This window comes from Lutjanus erythropterus, chromosome 2 (genome assembly GCF_056507025.1).
Source record: "Lutjanus erythropterus isolate fLutEry1 chromosome 2, fLutEry1.hap2, whole genome shotgun sequence".
NCBI lineage: Eukaryota > Metazoa > Chordata > Actinopteri > Lutjaniformes > Lutjanidae > Lutjanus > Lutjanus erythropterus.
The window spans coordinates 3,161,313-3,186,632 of NC_139318.1; the positions used below are offsets into that span (position 1 = coordinate 3,161,313).

A 25,320-nucleotide genomic window follows, 5' to 3' on the forward strand; every position below is an offset into this window, starting at 1 on the left:
AATTTTAATCTTATCCAGGCTTTGTGATTGTTTTACTGTAAGTGCATGCTGGTTGTTCTGGCGTTGGAAAGGGACTGTATATTCAGCTGATCATGGATAAACTGTGGCCGCTGGGGGGCATCGGTCAGAATGCACAAAAACTCCGGATGTTCCCTTTAATGTCTTTATTGACCGTTCAGTGGGAGCATACATAAACAAGCATGAGCATGTGTAAGTGTGTGGTTCTGAAACAGAAAACAAAACAATAATCAGAACAAATGTACTCACTTCCTGAGCAGTAGTGGTAAACAACACTGAAATAAAACACTCAGCATCCGTATATAACTAATATAATATATACATGTGACCGTGGCTGCTCGGACGATAATTAGCAATTACCAAGCTAGCCGTACGTTTAAACGATCAACATATAACATTAAATGAGGAGCATAACAACCATAAACATCACACTTACTGGTAATATGAACGCACACAAGCCGGCTCAGGCTCACAACGCCATCATACACAACAATAACCCGTTACAGTCTCTCTCTTACTGTGGAGCACGTTTCTCCCTGCTGCACTGACTCACTCTGTAGCGGCCCTCCTTTCGACAGCAGGGGGCGGAGTTCTGCCACTTAATGAATGATTAACTTCTGCTCTGGCTGTCCTTCAGCACAGCCGCCCCCAAATTTGTTCATCAAATTTGTTACATTAAGAAGGACAGACAGTGTCAGTGTCCGGGATGGCAGGCAGAGCAACAAGACGGGCGACAGGTCTGATGTAGGCCTTATCTTTAACCTGGACCACTGCAGTTCTGATTCTACCATCCTGCCCGGGGATAACTTGAGTAATGTGGCCAAGTGGCCAATGTGCTCTTGGCAGTTGGGGATCCACTATCATAACTATGGTTCCAGATTGGAGCTGGGCAGAATCCTTGTGCCACTTAGAGCGTGTTTGCAGAGAGGGGAGGTAGTGTCGAATGAAACGTTTCCAAAACTGGTCGGCTAAAACTTGGGTATGTCTCCAGCGGCGTCGGCTCAGCATCTCAGTCTCCCCGTATACAACTTGTGGGAGTGAGGGATCCAGCCGCCCCATGAGGAGCAAGTTGGGGGTCACTGGGTCAGCATCTGCTGCATCTGACGACACATAACCTAGAGGCTTGGAGTTCAAAATCCCCTCTACTTCGATCAGTACTGTTCTCAATACTTCCTCTGGAACAGGCTGAGACTGGATGGTAGTATACAGTGCAGCTTTAACGGATCTAACTTCCCTTTCCCAGACTCCTCCGAAGTGAGGTGCACTAGGTGGGTTGAACTGAAACTGGATCTGGTGCTTAGCCAGATGAGCCTGGAGGGTGGGGTGCAAGGCTTGGAAGGCTTCCTGGAGCTCTCTCTCTCCTCCTTTAAAATTAGTGCCTTGATCAGACAGTAGCTCAGCTGGCTTGCCTCTTCGTGCAACAAAGCGACGGAGGGCCATCAAGAAGGAGTCTGTGTCAAGGCTAGAAAGCACATCTAAATGCACTGCACGAGTAGTCAGACACTTAAACAGTATGCCCCATCTTTTCTCGTGGCGGCGACCAATTCTGACAGTGAAGGGCCCAAAACAGTCCATACCTGTTGAAAAGAAGGGGGGCTTCATCAGTCTCAGTCTGACTGGAGGGAGATCTGCCATTTTAGGCACTGTTGGAGTAGCTCTCCACCTTTGACAGTCTGAGCATGAGCGCTGATGCCGCCTCACTGCCTCACGACCATGGAGTATCCAGTATTTGCGACGCAGCTCCGCAAATAATCGCTCTGCTCCAGGATGATGAAGGTCTTGATCAGTATCTTGGATGATGAGCTGAGTCACTCGATGACGAGGATCCAAAATCACTGGGTGAACAGCATCAGGCTCCAGCTGGTCACTCCGCCGCAGTCTTCCTCCAACACGAATGAGTTTCACAGTCTTATCATACTCTGGTGCAAGACAGAGCAGTCGGCTGGTTACATGTATCGGCTTACCAGAACTCAGAAGGTTGAACTCCTCTGTGAAGCTGTCTTGCTGAGCTCGTCTCAGGATTTCTCTTTCTGCCTCCTGAATCTCTTTGGCAGAAAGGAAGGCTTTGGGTCCTGCCGCCCCATGACAGGACTGTGCAACAGACTCTGTGAGAGCTCTGAAGGAGGGGGATTGGTCAGCACTTGGCAGAAGAACAGTCTGTGTGGTTGTAGCGAAACAGCTGATTGCCTTTCTCAGTTCAGGGGAATCCTCAGTTCCATCTATTACTGGCTGAGTGGGCCAAAAGTCAGATGGTTGTCGCAGGAAAGCAGGGCCCTGTCGCCACCTACTGTTGCAAGACAGCTCCAGTAATTTCTTCCCCCTTGTAATGTCATCAGCCGGATTGTTGACAGAATCAACATACCTCCAGGCCCGCACATCTGTCAGCTCCTGTACTTCTGCTACTCGTGTTCCAACGAAGACTTTGTATCGACACGAGTCTGACTGGATCCATGTGAGGACAGTAGTGGAATCGGTCCAGAGGATGACATCTCTCAGGGTCACAGTCAGCTCGTTTAGCAGTAGCGAAGCCAACTGAGCGGCAGTCAGAGCAGCACATAGCTCTAGTCTTGGCATTGTCTGCTGTTTGACGTGTTTGGTTGGGCCCTGAAGTGCCCAGCCCAGTCTGGTTTTCACTGCCGCTGGTCCTCCAGGTGGTCCCAGGCGCACAGGTTCCACTGGAGTAATGAGGTGGGGGTAGTCTGACCCGATTAACAGCAGGGGCTGCACTTTGTTATATGACTGGAGGGGGAGACCCTTCAGGTGCTTGTATTTTTTCTGAAGGGCTTTCACAGGATATGTGTGCTCAGCCAGACCCAGCTGATCCGCAGTGAATGCTTTATGGATCTTGAATGACTTGTGGGGCTGATCTGCTGGGGATATGGAAAATGACACTGCAGCACCATGCAAAGTTCTCAAATCCTGACGAACAGTCCGGAGGAGCAGATCCTCCGGTTCACCTGTGAGTCTAAGTCTCTGAGCTGCTGCAGGCAGAATGATGGTCCGTTCAGATCCATCATCAAGAATGGCAAAGGTCTCTAAAGTATGCCTTCCGTTGCGCAACAGCACCTTACTCACTTTAAGCAGGACCTGGCTGCACCCAGACCGTCTATCCAAGTATAGGACTTCATTGGTGGTATTAACAAGGCAGGATGTGTCTGCAGCAGCAGGTTTTATGTTCACTTCATGCAGAACTTGTAGATGTTTCCCCTTGCACTTCTGACATGTAACTTTAAGGCGGCACTGTGCAGCTTGATGTGAACGACCACACCGCCAACATCTTTTGTTGGTCTTAATCCAAGCTGTTATCTGTTCAACAGTCAGCTGTGCAAAGTTGGAACAGTGGTCAAGGAAGTGATATGTGTTATTGCAATAGGGACAATATGCTGTTTTTTCTGGTGACTTGGTGCTTGAGGACTGTTTCCCTGCTGTAGTTGTGTTCTCAGGCTGGTCTGTAGTTTGCAGGATGCTGGTGCTCCTACCAGTCTTCTTGTCACGGCGATGTTCCTCCTTAGCTCCAGCCCTGCTCTTGGTTTCAGTAGGCAATGTCTCATAAACTGTCTCCTGGATCTTAAGCTCGTAGTGGAGCCAGTCAGAGAAATGCAAGAGGCTGGGAATGATGATCCGCATTGGGTAGAGGAATCTCCTGAATTCTGCTCTCATGTCCTGAGGCAGCTTGCACAGCAGCCGTGTCACATGTGACCCACAATGGAGCTCTGTCTGACCATTGTCACCGAGCTGGTCTAACATTCCAACCAGTGATCTCACCTTTAATGCGAACAGCTTAAATCCACGGGTGTCTCCTCGTGAGATGTTTGGGGCATCCATCAGCTCAGCAATCTTCCTGAGTGCCAGCTGGTGTGGTTGTCCATAATGCTCAGTGAGGCTAGCCATGGTGTCAGTGTAAGGCTGTGGTGAGTTGGTGTAAGAGTCCGCTATGAGCAACGCCTCCTCATACTTCAGGTGGTCCACCAGGATCTGGTATTTAAAACGTTCTGTAGCATCCTCAGGCAACAAGTTCTCAAGTGCAACTTTAAGCCTAGCAAATTCTCTTGTATCCCCAAAAAAAAAGGGGATTGTGGGCTGTGGGCCGCGGTACATAGACTCATGTTGAGGGGGGAGGGATGGCCTGCCATGCAGGGACCCAGTCCTTGGTGGGGTATAGGGTGCACAGTACTCTGGTGTCTGCACCCGTGGTGCTGTATAACGTGGGTCTTGGTGACAAGGAGGCTGTTCATGATGTATCGGCCCCAGGTTTCTCAGCAGCGTTGCTAGTTCTGCCCCTGGATCTTGTGATGGTGGCACTGGTGGGTAGAGCTCATCATCTGTCACAGGGGGCGGTGGTGGTGGCCAGTTGTCCTCGTCCCCCGAAGGCTGATGGTTTCCACTGCTCTGCTCAGGTGGGCCAGACGACGGTGGGGAGCGGAGGGTAGATTGTAGTGGTAGAGGTGGCAGGTCACGTACAGGGACATGGGTGTCAAGTCTCTTATGCATGTCTCTCATCTGGCGCTGTAGTCGCTGATTATCCTCCATCAGCCTGTGCAGAGTCTCCATAATGTCAGGAGAGGTTTCTCTAGGAGGTATCCACTGGGAAGACGCCAGCCTACTCTGGAATGGGGTATCTGATTCTGTGTAACCAGACTGATATGGATGTGGGGCTGCTGCTCCATGCTCTGAGGAGTAGTCATCATCTAGCGATGGCAGTGTGAGAGGCGTCATCCTGACGTGTCTCTCTGAAGATCTCTCCCTGCTGTGGTAGTGCTTCCATGTCTCCCCTGGCTGGGTAACCTCATAGTCTTCCATCCAGGCCGGAGGTCGTGTTCTGCGACGAGGCCGAACATCTAATGGGCGGGGCGTGCTACGTTGTTCTGGGAACATCTCAGGTAATCCCACAGTAACCACACTATCCGGCTCGAAGGACCAATTTGTTCTGGCGTTGGAAAGGGACTGTATATTCAGCTGATCATGGATAAACTGTGGCCGCTGGGGGGCATCGGTCAGAATGCACAAAAACTCCGGATGTTCCCTTTAATGTCTTTATTGACCGTTCAGTGGGAGCATACATAAACAAGCATGAGCATGTGTAAGTGTGTGGTTCTGAAACAGAAAACAAAACAATAATCAGAACAAATGTACTCACTTCCTGAGCAGTAGTGGTAAACAACACTGAAATAAAACACTCAGCATCCGTATATAACTAATATAATATATACATGTGACCGTGGCTGCTCGGACGATAATTGAGTCATTCCATGAGAATGGTTAAAATTGGACTTGGATATTTTCACATTTTTTACCAAAATGTATTATTTGTATGTATATCCCACATCATTAAGGGTATATTTAACTATCAGAAAAATGCAATTTCCCATCTCAGGCATTAGTTTTCTTTTATTATTGATCATTATTTCAAGATGTGGTGACTGTAATTCTTCAACCCCGTTATGGACACTTTGGAGGCTCTCTGAATATTATCATAAAATGTATTTCTAAAGAAATCAATATTTTCACATTAATCAGATGTCCCCCATACTAATTCAATAATTTTAAATAGAAAAATGACATAAAATCACACATTTTTACTCTCTTAAATCCTGAAATGTAACTAATAAGTGAAACCAATCTCGTCATTTTTCATCAAAAATTTAGTTTAACTAAGAATTGTAATCAAAATCAATGATCATATGATAGCGCTCAATATTTTAGACACAAATCAGCAAACATTAAATTATTTTTTCAACATTTTAAGAAAATAATATATGAAAATGTAGGTGTGACGGGGTTGAGACTAGCGTAACAGGGTTGAAGATGGTAACGGGGTTGAAGGGACAAATACAGCTTTACATATAAACAGTTGTTTACTCTCAAATTCAATGTATAGGACTTTCCATTAGCATTATATCTCATTTTGTAACCATAGGAAGGACACCAGATACAAATTACAGTAGAATTAAGTTTTATTAATCTAAAGTAAAAACAACCACAACAGCATATTAACAACTAACAAACATTGTAAAGTGAATTGCTCAAATGTAACATAATGTGTGTGTGTGTGTGTGTGTGTGTGTGTCTAGGCATAAGAGAGCCTCATGAGGTGTGCTAAAAGTCACCTCATCCTTGCTCCGATAACATACAATTAAACTTGATGAACTGGTTGAACTAATAACAATAATAATCAAACAGTTAACGATTTCAATGTGTCTGTCTGTATCAGCGCCTGTGTCCATGTCAGAGTGTTTTTGCATGTGTGTGCCTGCATCAGTGTGTGTGTCTGTATATATGCATGAATGTGCCTTTTGTTTCATGAATTCATCTTGTGAGTCGGTTCCACACCTCTTTCAAGACTTCCACATGGCGCTTTGTCACATTCTGTGGGGGTGGAATGAGTTCAAGGACATCATCAAACAGGTACCAGAGAATATCATCCTGATGCGGCCAGAAGAATCGGTTTGACCCAACACGATGCATGCATTTGACCTGGACATGTGTTGTTTGTATGTTTAGAATGATGCCTGGATACAAATCATCGTCATATCTGAGAATACACCATTTACCAATCAGCTCTGGACTTTCCCACTGGATTTCTTTTTCTGGATTCTCCCCACTGGCTGTCTGTGATACAGCCGTTTCTATCTTCTGGCCAAAACTGAAACACTGGGTGTTGAAGCACTTGCAGTTAAACTGCTTCCGTGTTGTGCACATGCAGCTTACATCACGAACCATCAGTTCTCCTGGAGCTACAGTAATGACCTGGTGAATTCTCATGGTTCCAGGAACAGCTGGTATCTGCTTTGGCATTTTCTCCATTGCTTCCTCAACATCTTCACTTTTCACAAAGAACAGTTTCACACTTGTGTTTGTTTCAGACAAGGCCCTGAATAACTCTTCTGCATCTGGGATGTCATGCCCCTTTGCTACCATCATGTCAGCTGCTCTTTTTAAGGCTCCCCCGACACCATCTGGTGCTCCTTTTCCATGACTAGCCTCGAAAAAATTCCAAGAACCAGCCTTGAATCCTCTTCTGTCCAGTTCTGTAGTGAAAAGGTAGAAGTTTCCTCGTTGTTTATATTGCGTACAGGGTCCGTCGCTTAAAAAGTGCAGCACAGACACTTGTGGGTGTTGGCCTTGAAGGTAATCTAGCACAGGATTTAGGTGCTGCCATATTGCTGGAGGGCCTTTATGTCTACTGGGGCAGATGGTGCTAAAGCACACAGGCTCTGAGAGTCCACCAACATACAACACACCCGTATGAAGGGTGGCCTGCTGATGTGAAGCCCCAAAGTGGACCGCCTGAACTTGAGAACTGTATTTACAGCTGTAGTTTTCTGAGAAGTCAACATGTATCAAAGCCTCCTCCCCTGACATGTTGTTCTTCAGCTCACGACAGAAGGCATACTGCTGCTTGATATTAAAGTGATGCATTTTAAATTTCTTTACATAGCTGTGGAAGAGCTCAATGAGGTCCTCTTGTGTGCCCTCCACAGATTTCTTGACTGTCACCTTGACAGTTGCCTTTTCTCCCTTTTTGTCTATCTCCTTCTCCTCTGTTACCCACTGGGTAAATGATGTGTTTGCGGTGCTGTTGTATGCACTTGTGATGTGGACAGTTTTGTCCTTGCAATGGACACACTCTCCATACATGCAACTCTTGCTGGATGAGTTGCAGCAAACCTTCTCTATCAACTCTTCAATGTTGGCAGTCTCAATGAGTTTCAACTGACGGAGCTTCACTGCCAGAAAGCTGAGATTTTCATGCAACTTACACATGCATGTGTCACGTTCAGAGAGCGTTGGATTCACAACCCAAAAGGGGCGAAGATGACAGAAAAGGGAATAGGATATCATCTGGTCTGGGTTTTCTGCCAAAAATCTTCTGTGGATATTTTCTATCGTGTCCATCAGGAACCTCTTCTGCATTTTTAATTTGTTCTTTGTGAGTGTTTGTTTGGTTCCTGTGGTCATTCTACTCACATCATCCCTGAGATAGAATGCCTTGATTCTTTTTTTGAAGTCTTCAGTGAACCTGCTGGTCCTCTTTCTTTCAAAATGAAGACTGTCATGATGTCTAAAATTCTTGTTTGAAAATCCGAGGGAGTCACTTGCAAATTTTTGCAACCTGTATTTTTTTATAATTCTCCCTGTCATGACTTTGGCAATCAGCTGCCTTTCTCTGTCCTTGGTGGCTTTTTTGTATTTATCCCTAATATCCTGAATGAGTGATTCATGGTAAAGTAAGGTTTTTTTTATTTGGGAGTTAACGGGGCAATTTGAAGTGAGTCGTGTTATTTTCGACTGTGGTGAATCTGAAGATTTCTTTGAACGTTGGCACCTTTTTTTGTATTTTTCTTTACTTTTTCTTTCTTTTTCAAGTTTTTCCTGGAGTTCCGCTATTTGCCTCTTGAGCTTATTTTTTTCTCTTCTGTACTTTTTCCGAGCCACCAGACGTTGCCTACAAAACAAAACAATAAAAGTTGATTTGGGTGCGGAAAGTTATGCCTTTTTCCTCCTGCCCTCCCTGTTTCTAAAATGACATTGTGAAAAATGACATAAAATGACATCTGTTAACTACCCATTGCCCTAACCTTGAAGATCTTGGCTGCTCTGGGTGATCTCCCTGATCTGGACTCTGTGGAGGTGTGCTCAAGTTCTTGAGCACTTCTTTCCTCTCCTTGCTCCTATGGTAAGCTGCTCTCCACATTTTTCTTTTCTTACGCTGTTCTCTTTTACTCAGTTCATTAATTACTTTCTTCTTCCCTGCCTCTACATTCTTTCTCCATCTTTCACGCTCACTCTGCAGGTATCTCTCCCTTCTTTCAGGATCAGCTTTAAGGCGTTCCCGATACTTCCTCTGCCTTTCTGCTGCTGTTGTTGGTGCCATCTTACTCGCATCTTTAACATGGAATATAAATCACATTCAGCATGCATGCAGTATAAGAATGTTGATTGAATATAATAATAATTAATTTAAATAATTGGATAACTTAACAACCAAAGTATTAAAATCTCAACCCCATCACAATCTCACAACCCCGTTACAATCAAAAACATAACGGGGTTGAGTGTGACGGGGTTGAGATTTTTGCACAAAATGGCCGCTGCTCAATGTAGTGAATACCAGACAGAGAGCACATGGCATGCATGAAATTCAAAATCACCATATATTCATGAAATAACAAAAAACTTTTTCATAAGTAATAGTTTTCTATCTTTTTTTCATGTTACGGTGTTGAGTCATTGAGTTTGACGACCACAATATCACAAGATAAATGACTAAAATAAAGGAAAAGATGGGAGCAACTTGCCTGTCTCTGTGGTCCTGTTGTCCAAAAGACTTCAGTGATGTCACTTCCTGATGTATATGGAATTCTGGATCATACCATTGTATTTATGGGGGTGGAATCATTCGTGTAACGGGGTTGAGGGGTTACTCAGGTACAGAAATAATTGTGATTTTAATGAATAATTAACAATTAAATTTACAAAAAATAAACATTACCAGCAAAAGAGCACAAATAGATGTTTAGGTTGATATCAAAATTTATTGACTTTTTAAATAGTTTTATTTGGTATTTTCAAAGTAAACTTTCATCAAGTACATGAGGGACATGACAAAATAGGTGGTGTCAAATGAAAAAACTGTATTATTTCTCATAAAAAGATAAAATTTAGTTCAGTTTTTTTATACTGTATTAAAGGGTGCATTTCAATGTATATGTAAAGCTGTTTAAATATAAAGTTTGGTGACCCAATAGATGAAATACACCATAAGAGGTGAGAGGGACTCAAATTGTGCCATTTTCATGGAATGACTCAATTAGCAATTACCAAGCTAGCCGTACGTTTAAACGATCAACATATAACATTAAATGAGGAGCATAACAACCATAAACATCACACTTACTGGTAATATGAACGCACACAAGCCGGCTCAGGCTCACAACGCCATCATACACAACAATAACCCGTTACAGTCTCTCTCTTACTGTGGAGCACGTTTCTCCCTGCTGCACTGACTCACTCTGTAGCGGCCCTCCTTTCGACAGCAGGGGGCGGAGTTCTGCCACTTAATGAATGATTAACTTCTGCTCTGGCTGTCCTTCAGCACACTGGTGCCATTGAAAATGTAAAACGTGAAATTCACCAAAGTTTATTTGTGTGGTGTTGTTTTAAACAAATCAATTAAATTAAGTATTTAAAATTAAATTAAGTTTTAAAAACACCATCTATGGTATAGGTAGCTCTGGGTAGCTCTCATTTTTGGCCACACAGTACATCCTCACTTATGGTACAATGTGTTACAAAAGAGGCCCTCAGGAAACTAATATCAGTGTTTTAATTTGACACGTGACTCTGTGGAGGTCATGTTGGATTCCTTTCTTGTGGCCTTCCTCACATGGTTCAGCTTAAGTAACACCATACTATTACAGATTCCCTCCATGACATGTTTGTTGTTGTGCATTTAGGTTTATATACCGTTCAACCAATATAAAATAGGATGTAAAATGCAGTAATAACTATTTTTATTTTATTTTAACTCAGAGGCAATGAGCCAAAGATGGCAGCAACACAACAAATGGTGTCATCATTTTGTCTGTCAGGAAAGACACACACCAGGAGACTGAAAACAAGCATTTAAATCTAACGCTTATTTTTTTCTGTTTCAAATGGCATACATTTTAGACTGCTGAGGCAATTGAATATTTTCTGCTTTACTATTTTAATATTTTATTCAAATTGTAAACAATAACTATCATTTTTATTCCTCACCATTATGGCAAAGTATTACTTTAAGGTAACACAACCTAAAGTTTATCCTAAAGAATATTTTTTGAAAAATCCTTTTAAAAAAACAAAAATGTTACCAACTGGCATCATAATGCTTACTATAGAGAGTTAAATAAATGTGAACAGATGTTTTGTAAGATTTTATTTAAATTTTTTACGTGACATTTTTACATTAGCTGCTGCAAACAACTATAGATATATTTTATATTTTTTTATATTTGATTAATGTCTGTAAATTGCTCACTGGTTGTGGAAGGTGTGTGTGCTCCCTGGAGCTTCATTAAACATTAATGAACACTGGTTTCAGTAATTAAAACTCTAATGTATGTACAAGTCATACATGCGACAGTTCCACTGGACTAGTTCAGTGTGCCTGAGGAGGCACACTGTGTATAATCCTCTACACTTTTTCTTGTTATTTTTCTTCCACTGGATTTTCAGCACGTATTATACTGTTTGGGAGCATGTACACAAAAAGGACATCAAAACGTGTGTAAAATTCAGGACAAGTGTGCTATGACTTTTGTTAACGACTCGCTAAACCGTTTCCAAGAAAATCTCAAAAAATTGCGAAAGATTTTTGACACCATGTGGCTCCACCATACTTTAACGTAGAAAAGTCATTCAAAGTTTGAACGGTTCACCAGACTGTGGCCTTTATTCACAGTAAACAACATTTTCATAACTACAACAGTTTTAATGAAATCACAGTCTGTTTCAGACTTTATAATGGGTGTGTATTGTGTGCAGTCGTTAGAGCTAGAGTGGAGAGGGGCTGTAAAATCATCTAGAAATTTTCTCTTAAACTCGCGCCCAGTGTTCACTCTACATATACATATTGTACATCAGATTGTAGGAAAAGTCGTGCTGGTCGCAGAGGTGAGACCGCTGAAGTAAACAGACCGATGGTTTTGGTTGGCCGAGGTCCAAAAGGACAACAAGTCGAACCAACTGCCCCATTCACTCCCATGTTAAGTGAGAGCCAACATTTTTGTAAGAAAGCAGATGATTCCAGTTTTTTCCATCATGGCGGTGACCTCATTTTTCACACCACAGAAATAAAATTTGCACCATCGCGTTCAGCAGCCTGTCCTCTCACTCACTGTATGCGGTTATTGGCTGTAGCATTTACTGTGTTTCATTAAACAGCTGGAGTTGGAGAGGTACATTGTCTCAACTTTTGCCTCTTTTTGGAGTATTTAACCCCTTCGGACCCAGCGTCCATTGCAATGGACATGACATATTTTTGTCTCTAAACCAATAAATACCCTGCAATTGAATGATGTCAGTAATGCTGGTTACTGATTGGATACTGATTATCCAATCACAATCAAGTCATGACTTTGAGCACGCTCTGAGAGAGTGACAGACATCGGACAAGACAAGCATGACAGAGCAGCTGCAGAGAGGGAGGAGTAAGTGCCCATTTTCAATCAAAAATATAAATTTATGTTCCTGCTGGCCAAGCAAATTTGCTGTCAGCATAATTGTAACTGTTACAAGTGATAATATTTGAAGTTATTTTGAACATATATCATATAATTAATTTACAGGATTTTTTTAAAGTCCGATGTCCATTGCAATGGACATCAGGAGTTGGGCGAGTTTAGCTAACAGTCACATGTTTAGTGTCAGTATATAAAGAAACAAAATACCTGTAAGCCTTCCATAGGTAAAGTATGGTGTCACAGTTTATTTATTCATGATTATACATTTTTAAATATATATTTTTTGTATATAATGTTGTTGTAGAGTATCGAGTCGAAGACTTTCTTGAACGTCTCGTAAATGGAGAGTTATCCGAACTTGACTCCTTGAATTCAGGAGATGAGGAGGATGAGACCAGGACTAAGATAGGTGGTAAGGATGGAAATTAAGAGTATTTTAAATTCTTCCTATGTGGTTTTCATCACTTTAATGTCTTATATGTAAGATCTAAATCAAATGCATAACAGTTCAAGAATGGGAATACATAAAATTCGTTAAAATGTGATTGTTTTGTTATTAGATTCAGAGAGGGACAGTGGAGAGGTTACATGCATGCCAGAAGAACTTGATGTGGCAGATGAGGTTGAGATAGAGGAGACAGACAGTGCAGGGACAGAGGAGGACAGGAGGAGCACAGATGAGGACAGAGGAGGACAGAAGGAGATGACAGTAACTAGGAAGGAAGAAATCAAGTGGCGTCACAGGCCGTTCACTACAATCGACACTTCCTTTGAGAATCCTCCAATACACGAGGATCATCCCATGAGACCCTATGAATACTTCAAACGGTATATACCAGATGAGATCTTCGATTTGATGGCCAATAACACAAATGTTTATGCCTTGCAAAGTGGTACACTATCTTTCAAACCAACGAGTTCAGGAGAGATAAGAACCCTAATCGGTCTCCACCTTGCTATGGGAGTGATGAAAATGCCAAGAGTCTCCATGTACTGGGAAGCTGGGATGGACATTGGTATTTTTCAAAACACTATGCCCCGTGACAGATTCTTCCAGCTCCGGTCACATTTGCATTTGGTCAACAATTTGGAGAAGCCAGCTGAGAGCAATGATGTGTTTTTCAAGGTACGTCCTCTCTATGATGCCATACGCAGTAGATGCTTGGAGCTTCCACTAGAGGAGAACCTTTGCGTTGATGAACAAATGGTGCCATTTCGCGGAACTCTGTCTGTCAAGCAATTCATCAAAGGCAAGCCACACCCATGGGGGGTGAAAATATACTGCCTGTGTGGGAAAAGTGGCATGGCCTACGACTTCCTACTGCACCAAGGCACTACAATGGAGCTATCACAACAGCACAGGAAGCAGCTGGGACTTGGAGCTGGAGTGGTGTACCATCTTAGCCAGCGAATCACTGAGGCCAACCACAAGTTGTATTTTGACAACTATTTCACAACGTACAATCTTCTGGAGCTGCTGGCTGAGAGGAAAATTCATGCCGCTGGGACAGCAAGGGTCTCTCGCTTTGCCAGGCCTCCTCTACAGTCTGACAAAGAGATGGCCAAAAAGCCTCGAGGAAGCTGTGATGAAGTTGTAAGCCGTGATGGTAAGGTGGCACTGGTCAAATGGTATGACAACAGACCAGTTCTCATGGCCTCCAACTTTGTTGGTGTTGGCAGAATGGATGAAGTGCAGCGGTGGGACAAAAAGAAGGCCCAATTTGTGATGGTGTCTCGTCCAGAGGTGGTTAAGCTGTACAATGAAGCAATGGGCGGCGTTGACCTGCTTGATCAACTTGTCAGTCTGTACCGTACAGAAATTCGGTCAAAAAAGTGGACCTTGCGAATGATAACACATGCATTTGACATGGCTGTGGTCAACAGTTGGTTGGAGTACAGGCTGGACGCCAAGAGGGCCAATATCCAGACCAAAGACATCCAGGATCTCCTCCATTTCAAGATGAATGTGGCCCAGTGTCTGGTGAGAGTCCATAAAACAGTGGCAGCAAAACGTGGAAGACCCAGTATGTCTCCAGAACCACAGCATGTCTCCAAGAGACCCGTTCACAGACCATTTCAGGATGTTAGGCCTCTACCTGAAGTGCAGTATGACATGGTTGACCACATGCCAAATTATGATGAAAAGAAAGAGGCTACCAGATGCAAGATGCCAAACTGCACAGGAAAAACACGTCTTTTGTGACAAGTGCAACATCCACTTGTGCTTTGTGCCACAACGAAACTGCTTCAAAGCTGCTCATCGAAAATGAGAATACATGAAAACATCCACAAGCTGATGTCCTCACAAGTTCAGGTTCCAGTTCCAGTTCAAGTTAACATGTTATCAGTTCATTATCATACTATAAAAGGTATGATTATGTGTTAGAAGTTCCATGATAGTTTACTGAAGGCAAAACTGATTTCAGGTAGTCTTATCTACAATCATACATCTTGTGTTCCAGTTGTTTAGGTCGTACCTGATTTATTACTATGTGGAAAATTCAGCCTTATTCAGCCTAAGTTTTTATGTCATTTTACACCCATCGTGTCGTGGCGTCCATTGGAATGGACATGAAAAAATGCAATTAAAAACATGAGTTAGCAAAAATGTTTTTTTTCTGCTTTGTTTTTATGTTGGAGAGGAGTCAGAATCAGTTAAAAAAAATTTTTTTTGCCCAGCAGAAAAAATGCGGGTCTGAAGGGGTTAAAATTGACTGTGCCGTTGCTCACAGGTGATTGGTCAATTTCACCAACCTGAGTTCTTAGCAGTTAAAACGTCATACAGGGACAATTACACCTGAAGAAGCTCAAGGTTTGAAATTATTAACAGTTTAAAAAGACTGTCTGTCTGTCTGTCTCTGTCACTCTGTCTGCCTATGCCTATGACTGTCTGCTTCTGTCTGTCTTGTCTTTCTGTGTCCAATTTTGATATTTTAGACTGTGGTCTATTTCAACTGTTCATAAATTCAAACCTTGGCTGCTTCAGGTTAAATTCTTTCTTTCGTCCTTTCTTTTGGTCCTTTCAATATTCATATTTCTCTGTGCTGTAACATACAGACGATTGGCCAGTTTCACCAACCGCAGGCTGGTCCTGTCTTCTGATTGGTGGATTGACCTAAAGCTGTTTTTTGGCTTTTCAAACCTCATACAGAGAGAATTACACCTGAAGTGTCCAATTTTGACATTTTAGAAACTTTATATACACACACACTGTAAGGGAAATTTTACTGATATACACAGACACACACACTCACGTACACATACACACTCACATACACACATGCACGCAACAGCGCATGCATGTGTATGTAGGCATGTGCACACAGACACATACAACCTCAATGATACATCTACTGCTATTAATACTGCTGGCATTATGGTGGGGATACTAGTCAGCAGTGAGCATCAGGCACACTCAAAATTTCATGTGAAATTTTCAAGTTATTGTTAACATCTTGTTGTTTGCATGTGTTTTGTTGTTGTTGTTGTTGTTGTTGTTGTTGTTGTTGTTGTTGTTGTTGTTGCTGTTGTGGTAGGCCATGTCTCTCCCTGTGTGTCAGCTGCCCAGTGGCTGGGCCTCCATCCTGTGGTACAACATGCTGACCATCGAGCCCAAGGTGAGCTAAAATGATCACATCATCTATAGAAAATGTATGAAATGCTATCAGTCAGATTCATCTTTAGCTTCTTTATGGTGTTTGAGTGTAAGGAGGTCGAGGGAAAGTCTAATCATAACTGTACAAAAGGTTTTACAGTATATTTATGTAACTAAAATTAATGTTATCACAAATGTTTCTATGCGTCACTTGTTTATGTAAAAATTGTTGGATAAATAAGTTAATTTTTTTTGTATCAATCTCAAATATCTTGGTTGACTTCAGAAATCCAGTATCAGTCGAGTGTGTTAAGATGTTTTTTCTCTTGTCATCTTCGGAATCTGAAGTTCTTCCTCACCCCTCCTCCAGTGAAGTGGTCTCAGCTGTTGGAGGTTCTCAGCTGGCAGTCCTCCTCCATCACCAGCTCAACATGCTGGCCGACAAACTGCTGGGTATGATCAAACGTAAAAAATCAAAAACGCAACAAGAAGCTAAATAAACCCCTCTGATAGCTGCAGATGTTTTTAAGGCCTGTTTTAATGTAAACCTGAATGTTTCTCTGCAGGAGCCAAAGCCCAGAGGAACCCAGAGGAACTCATTCCCTGGACCAGGTTCTGCAAGGTGAGACTCAGTCACCCAGGTTATGAAAATGTCAAAATCAGAAATGGGTTTACTGCCAAGTAGGTTTTCACTTACAAGGAATTTGCTGTAGCATGTTGGTGCATACTAACATAATACTAGAAATATAAACAAAGATTAAGGCAAAATGTATTTCGTTTACTTTTTTCAGAAGTCGTATCTGTACAGTTAATTCATCTTTGCTCAACTAAACATCTGTGTCTTTTGTCCTGCAGCAAAGAAGCAGGACAGGAATCCTGGATGTGATTAAAAGATGCCTGCTTCCCCTGTGGAACGATGGCTGAGCAGTGTTTTTGTGTTTTGTGATTTTCAGAGTGAGTGGTGACCATTTCTCAGAGGTCCAGAGAGGATTTGTGAATGTCTTTGTTGTCTGTGTGCAGCTCCATCATGGGCTTCATCAGCAAGGAGAGGGAGAAGACTCTGCTGAGTGACAAGTGTCTCAGGACCTTCCTGCTCAGGTTCAATGAGAGCAGCAGAGACAGAGCATCACCTTCACCTGGATCCAACCCCCACGTCCACGGTGAGCACACCATCAGTCACTCATGTCAGCTTATAATAAGGATTACTCCTTTTGATTTGTCAAACTCAACACCTTTTGAAAAGTAAAATATTGTGAAATGAATGGTACTTCCTGTTTCTTTCAGTAGAACATCCAAAAGCAGAGCCAAGTTTTGAATTTTTCCACTGTTTGAACTTGAGTTTGTAATATCTGCCATTTTGGAACCCAGACAAGCCGGTCTTCCACTCTGTGGAGCCGAACATGAAGAAGAAGCTGACCACCGTCTCCCTGCCCGACATCATCCGCACCTACAAGATGACGGCTGCCGAAAACATCCCTGAGAACCTGCTCCTCTTCCTCTACCCCGACATCCCAAAAGACAAGGCCTTCTGGAAGTACTACCCCAAACCGTCAGAGAGTAAGTCACACACCTGCACACATTACTCAAGTACAATACTTGACTACTTGTATTTTTCTAATTCTTCTTCTCCACCATGTTTCAGAAGCAAAATTCATCTTTTTTTTTTACTTCATTACATTTATTCCCAATCTACTGTAAATCAGCTGCTGCACATGGACTTACTGAAGTATTTTCAAAGACACTGTCTTTGTAATTCGAATGCAGCAAACTGACCCTTCACTAAGCCCCACCTCCAACAGCAACTGTCCAATCATAGCTTAGCAACTGTAACTAGAGCTGTCAAGCATTTCATTTCTCTCCATGTTGAAGGTGTGCAGGAGGCTCTGAGAGGAAAGATACTCAGCGTTTCATGAGTCTGGATGGTGACGTCTTTTATGCAACTAAGAGGATTACATAGTGTAATGAATACTTAAGTACCAGTAAAAGTACTGAGTTGAACATCTATTCATAAAAGAAAAAGTACCCAAACAACTATTTAATGACAGTAATCTGAGTATTTGTAATTAGTTACCTCCACCCCTGGTTGAAACAGACACAAGTTAACAGCAGGTTTTGTTTGATTTCACATGATGTTACATCACATCACCTTTACAGCATGAATGTATATTTAATCAGAGCTGCAAAGTTTGAATGTCAAACGTTGACGTATCAAATACAGATTTGATGCATCTCATTGGTTTGTGGGAAATAATGAGCTGCAGCAGTGATATGAATATGAAATGATGCATGACTTTGTGTCTTTGCTGCATGTGGTGCTCGTAAAGGTCTGTCTACAGTTCACAGCACAATATTCTAGACTTAGTCTCTCTGTAGTTCTTAAATAAAGATAGTCACACATTAATTTAATAACCTGTTGTCCCTTTTTCTTCTCTTCCCAGATGACTGCAGAGTTTGAGAACCAAAACTGAGGATGATGAGTTTCTTCTCTTCATCCACGTCTTCACACTGTACTTTCTTTCAGAGCTTTTGTTTCTATATAGGATCATGTAAGACGCTCTTGAAACTCTCCGATTCTGGGGTCAGGGACCCTTTTAAGTTTGGACACAGGTCAGGACCTGGACCTGAAGTCTCAGAGAGAAACTTTTTCCTCAGATTTTGTTGGTGCAGAAGAGTCTATCAGGATTCCTACACAGTATGGAACACTGTGGGATTTGATTTGAGGAACTTCAGGCTCTGAATAACTACGAACAAAAGAAAAGAGGATGGAAAAAATATTTGTCTTTCCAGACTATTGCCCCTTTTTTCTGATTAGGAAATTCAGAATTTTAAAAAATAAATGAATAATAGTAATAACACTTGGCACTTGGAGTGTAGCATTTTCCAACAAATGAGGGAAGAAATTATGTGAATTTACATTGTGCTTTTTACAGCAGACTCATCCCCATGATGCATTGCAAACACACACTAAAACAAGCAGTGTTGTCATGGTAACAGGCCTATGTCATGTGAGGAAAATGTCGGTTTAAAATGTCTGAAAATGCTTTTGAATTTTTTGTCACTGACCAGTCATGCAAACTGTTGTCTGATGCCCTAAATCATGTTTGATATATGCATATATCTATCTATCTATCTATATATATATATGTATATACATACATATATATGTATACATATATATATATATATATATATATATATATATATATATATATATATATATATATATATATATATATATATATATGTTCTTAGATTGTTCTTAGATTTCTGTCAGACTTTTACCAAAACGTGATTTAATCAGGCATAAAGAGTAGGAGATTCATCATGACAGTATTATTTTTTTTTTGGTGAACAAACTTTTTATCAGTTCATGTTGACAGAGCAAACATAAAATAAGTGTACATATATGGATACACTTCTTAAATAAGTTAACTTAAATTACTTAATATTATGTTATGCATGTACACAAAAGTAGCGAGCCTGCAGATAAAATGCAAATATGCATATCCATGTATACTTTAACATAATACTGTATGCACATAGATACAGACGTACACCTGCACCCACAATTCAATCCATGAGAAACATGGAAAATAATCTGGATTTTTTTTCCCATCACCTGGACGTAAACAGGTTTCTGTACACCAGAGCTCACCAGTCTGAAACTCTGTCAGAGGAATCTCAGTGTGCATTCAACAATAGAAAATCAAATGAACCCACTGTCCCACTGATAGATCAGCTGTTTAAAGCTCGTTCTGTGCAGACAAACATTGTTAAACCCACTGAATTTGATCATCAATTATACCAAATCAACTATATCAAAGGTTTGCAAAGATACTAAATATGTGAGACCACATCTGCAGAAAAATAGAATATTTCCATCCAAAAATTTGACTTTTGCCATTTGAGAGTATTTTTCTTTGTTGGGTGAACCATGTCCTTTCATTTCATGCTGTTACACTTTATTTTTAAGGTTATCAATTTCAGCAAGACTGAAAGGGTCTCAGAAAGAGGCTCGGGGTATCTGTGATTCATTGGTTCATCTATCCAGCTAGACAGATCACTACTTTCAAGTCTGAGGACCCTGGTTCACTCTTTGGCTTACTGTTGAATCCTGGTGCAACAGGAAAGAGTGAAAAGCTCTAATAAAGAGATTTCATGTATGTCTCATTCATTGGCTCAGGAAGTTAGATCACTGCTTTGAAGTTCTGAGGAACCAGGTTCAGTCCTTGTTTATTTTAGGCCTGTGTTCAATGGAAAGAGTGAAAAGCTCTAAGAAACAGAGATCAACTGCCTGTTCAATGGACTGTCTTAGTTTTCATTCTTATGAGGCTCAGTGAATTTTTCACTAATTTTAGCCTCCTTGTCGCCCAAGTGGTGCATTCCAGCCAGGCGGGAGACGACAACAGAGGACAGAGTCCCCCGTCACTAAGATGTAAGAAGCTGCTGCATCTACGTCTTCTCTGACAGTGGACCACTGGGGGGACATCTGCCTGTAAAATTCAAAACCCAAGTGAAAAGCAAGTCTTAAAGGGACAGTTCATCCACAGTCAGTACTTTTCTTTCCTCTGGTCTGTAGTGCTGTTTATCCATCTAAATATTTTTGGTGAGTGATATCAGCCGTAGAGATGTCTGCCTTCTCTCCAACATAATGGGACTAAATGACACTTGGATTGTGGTCCTTAAAACATCAAAAAGTAGATTAGAAAAATTAAAAACCAGTGTAACCAGTGCAGCACGTCCCCAGAGTCACTGCTGACTGCTGCTTTCAACTACATTTGGTTATTGAATATTGGAAAAACAAACTTGATAAACCTGATAATGTTTGTTCATTTCTTGCATGCTTTATTCTTAAATTCTGGCCATATTTTACAGATTGCTCCTTTAACAAAGTGGTGACTCAATTAAAAACATTTTGTCCGCAGCAGTTGGTCATACTGAGAATAAATATCTCACCACAGTGAAGATGTCCTCTCACTTGGTCGTCTTCCAAAATGTCCTCCATTGAGGCTGCATATCTACAAGTGTAAGAGGAATAAAAGTCAGGTTATTTGAAGTGTGGTTGTCTGAGCGACTGATCCACAGTCAGTGTGTTTCCTACAGTAGATGGTGTTCAGTACAACACACTTCCTAGAAGTAGTGAGGGACACCAGCACAGAGACTAAATAGAGTCCTGTTGTGGACAGAGTCAGCAATAAAACAGATTTTAGCCACCTGAAAAAATTGTTATTTATTATTATTATATAATATTTTCGGCACTTTACCTCGCTGTGAGGCAGCCTGTTCTTTTAGGAAACCACCGTTACAGAAGTCAAATATCTGTCCAAGTCCCACAGTCAACTGTCACAAACATCATTTTAGCTCACAGAACAGAGGAGTTTCTGCTCTACTGCTGCCTCCATCACTTATTTCAATTATACAGAGGTGGAGAGAGTACTGACAGTCTGTACTCAAATACAAGTACTGTTACACTGCTAAAATATCACTCAATTACAAGTAAAAGTACTGGTGTTACATATATATATTTAAGTACAGTAAAAGTACAAAGTATTTGTCACAAAAACGACTCAGAGTGTTAGTTATTTCTAAACGTTGATGTCAGTCACCTCTAGAAAGGGTTACAAATTTTGTGCATTTTCCTTAAATCATAGTTGAAAATGATTATTAATCATTAATAATTGATATGATACAAAGCACATTTTTCCTTTCTGTTTTTTTGTTTCTTTATTTTTTTTCTCATTTCTCATTTCAAGTCTTAGTTTAATTTTCCAAATTTGAGTATTTGTAATTAGTTACTTCCACCCCTGCATTTATATTAGGGTCAGTGACACAGCAGACAGACTTTTGTGTCCAATAACTAAATTTCCTTTTAAAATAATTGAATCAATTCATGGATATCACTGTATACTGTGGAGGCTGTTTAGTTTGAAAAAAAATCTGAACATTCAAATAATAATATTTTATGTTTTAACATCTCAAACCCCCCCCAAAAAATGTCAGGTGGTGCAACCGTAAGAGAAAACTATTAAAAATTATATTTTAATTAGGGCTGGGTGGTATGACAAAATTTTCACATCACATTTAAAAAAAAAAAATCATATCAGTTTCAAAGTATTTGACGGGATTTTTTTTTTCATGCAACAGTGTTCTTACCTACATTTTCCTCTAATGAGGAAAGAATTACTGCAGTTGATTGTCTTTAAACAGCCCATTTTACTGTCATAAGGACTGTATCATGTTTTTTTTTTCATGTCCAGACAGGTAAAAGCATGACCCCTTCAAAGTATGGTTACCATCACATGGCGGGGACGACTATATGATTAAACGTCCCCACCCATGCTAGTTGGCACCAGAAATACTAGTAGTTTGAAATATTTAAAAATAAAATATTTATCAATATTTCATTCATGCATGATGACAGTTCTTTGTTGCCTCTAAGATTTTAAGCAGCTGAACGCCACTAGTCTGTGCTGCAGCACTGTCAGACGGCAGCTCCTCTCGCCCAGCACATGTGAACCGATCACCATGGCAACACCGGATGTTTACATCAGCAAAGTCGGACAGATGAATGTAGACTGTGACAGAATAAGCTGATATATATTCACTGGACTGGAGAAACGTGACCACATTAAGCACAGACACGGACATAAACCTGCAAGCGGAGCTGCTGCTGCTGCTGCTAGCACTGCTAACGTTAGCCACACTGTGTGTCGGGCTGGAAGCTAACGTTAGCCACACTGTGTGTCGGGCTGGCAGCTAACGTTAGCCACACTGTGTGTCGGGCTGGAAGCTAACGTTAGCCACACTGTGTGTCGGGCTGGCAGCTAACGTTAGCCACACTGTGTGTCGGGCTGGCAGCTAATGTTAGCCACACTGTGTGTCGGGCTGACAGCTAACATTAGCTCTGGGTCCTTTACCTGCAGACACTGTGATTCTCTTCAGTCTTAAAAGGTGAAGCGTTTATTGAGTTGTTCTCATATTTTGTACATTAATGTGTAAGGTTTATATTGCACAACACAAAGTAGTGCACATTTCAGTGACATTTAAAGTACGATGTGGTGATTGTAGACTGTGATTAACATCTTCAAATGGCTCTTAATACACACAGTATTTTTTTCAGACAGTTTAACATTATAAATGAATAAACTCTGCTAAATTTTAACTGCTTTCTGAGTGTTTTCTTAGTGTTAGACTAGTTGTCTAGTCTAAATTAAATTTTGCGTTTAATCAACAGGGAAATCAGTCGCCAGGAACAACCCTCGTGCACACACTCAAACAAGCCACCTGTGGTGTTGGTGTGCAGCAGTGAAATGGGTCCCTGCTGAAACATTTTCCTGCTGCGCACGTTCCGGATATTGTTTGGGCTATTCACCAGTATGGCGGTATATGAAAAATTAATATCATAATGAAAATAAAGACCAGTTTTCGGTACAAACCGGTATACCACACAGGCCTAATTTTATTGATAGTTAGTTACTGTAATAGTCGTACTTTAATAGTGAGGAAAAGAGGTTAAAGTTAAGGTTTCAGACCCAGAACCAAATCACAATTTTTTGAAAAAGGAAAAATGTGTGAGAAAACAGTATTATAATGAGGTAGTGTAGAGCTGCAGAGATGATCTGACCTAAAAACCTGACCTTTTTTTTCCGTGAACATGAAAATGGTGATGCATTTCCACTAATCATATCACATATTGCAAATTCAGTCAAAATAATTGTATTTGGACTGTTTTGCCACATCATGCAGCTCTTGTAGGTGACTGAAACACTTCTAATGTCAGGTGGTACAGCTGATGTAAAAACAAATGTTATTTTATCATAAATGCATGAACTTCCTAGAAAACTTACTTCCTTAGAGATTCTTGACAAAAAAACAAACAAACACTTGTTTGTGTTTGAAATAAAAATGCAATAATTCATCATATTTCCTGTCATTACTGTCAGGTGGTACAACTGATCACAGTCAGGTTGTGAGACCAGGTCAAATATTTCATATAGAACTTAAACCAATACATAACAGGTTGAAGTGAACAAATTATTGATAACTATGATTTTAATAGCTATTGTACTGACACATTCATTGACATGTTTGCATAATTATTTGAGATATTTAAATGTAAAATTGGATGCTAGAAATTCTAAATACCTGGCTAATAGAATAGACAAATACTTGATGCCTGCAATATATTTTAAAACGGGACAGGAAGTTAGAGATCTCACCATGTAAAATCTATAATATCATTAACAGATTTAGAGAATTCAGAGGAATCGTTGCATGTAAGAGGTGACATTCAATATCTATGACCTTTGACCCCTCAGTCAGCACTGCTTTAAAACCTGCATTTGACTGAAAAAAAAAAACCAACTATTACAATCATGATGATGTGGTATTTGTTGGGGTCTGTACCAAACAAACAAGATTTGAAAATACATTTCATTGCTGACTCTGTTGACAGCAGTACATTGCTGAGCTTTCAGGCTGGTGACCAACTCTTCTTCTCAGAACTGGGGGCCGTTGGACCGCTGTATTTACACTTATATGTATAATCAGAATGAACAGTAGAAAGTGGACTAACCTGAAGACTCCTCCATAGTTTCCCACAGACAGTGTGAAGACCAGAGCAGTCCACCTGGAACCATCTACAATCAAACACAAAATAAATTCAGAGTTGTACACATTCAAACCAACCTCAGTATATACGATAAAAACTGGATATCTGTACTCATCAATTATCTTTCATTCCAATGCGTTCCAGTTTTTTTTAAATCTTTCAGAAGAGACCTCCTTAGCCACGCCTGTTTTTAAAATATTTTTGCATATATTTTTTCATAGGAAAAATATCAAACTAATATTTTTAATCTGAAGTAATCTAAGTATCTGAAAAATCTGTCCTTAAAAAAAAGTAAAAAAAATACAAAATATAATAATAAAGCAATACTGAATTGATTGTGTCAGGGCATATGAACTCTAAGACAAAATCTTCTGTAAAAGCCAAAATATGTTTGTTAAGTTTTTTGATAAACTTTACAAGACAAAATATATAAATATATAATAATTAATTTGAATTGCTCTTTGTTTTTGTTAGATTTGGTTTGGTCAGAGCTGTTGAATATTCTATCATCCATCATTATCCTCAGGTATAAACTACACACACACACACACACAAACACACACACACACACAGAAATAGATAGATCTTGGAGACTTTTGTTAATGGTCTTGAATGAAACAATTGAATTAAAGTTTTATGAAAATCACAAAAAAAAAAAATACTTGTGGCAATATGGTGGGGATGCTAGTCGGCAGTGAGCATCAGGCAAACGCCGTTTTCCTAAACCGGAACTGTCCCTTTTCGCATGCCGTACCGTTTGTCTCCATTTTCAAAACGGCTAAGCTTTATTGCGCACACTGGATTTGTTCAGCACAGAAGTTTAAATAAAGAGACGGATCGTTTGAATTATTCAAGGTAAAGACATC

The 25,320-nt window shown here is 40.8% G+C and overlaps 1 protein-coding gene and 1 long non-coding RNA gene across 2 annotated transcripts in view; both read right to left on the reverse strand.

The window, feature by feature from the left end:
• Window positions 1-24,553, reverse strand: part of LOC146331012 (uncharacterized) — a 150,987-nt gene extending 126,434 nt beyond the window's left edge. Inside the window, exons 1-2 of the long non-coding RNA XR_014772417.1 lie at window positions 24,419-24,553; window positions 20,800-20,861 (exon numbers count right to left, since the gene is read on the reverse strand). This is a non-coding gene — a long non-coding RNA (uncharacterized LOC146331012). The remainder of the gene's footprint in view (window positions 1-20,799; window positions 20,862-24,418) is intronic.
• On the reverse strand, window positions 6,325-8,484 carry LOC146331019 (uncharacterized; the record flags this gene model as incomplete). Its single annotated transcript, XM_084742568.1, has 1 exon — window positions 6,325-8,484. A coding segment is annotated over one exon (2,160 nt), but the record flags the coding sequence as incomplete, so codon positions are not given.
• Window positions 24,554-25,320: the final 767 nt, after the last annotated feature.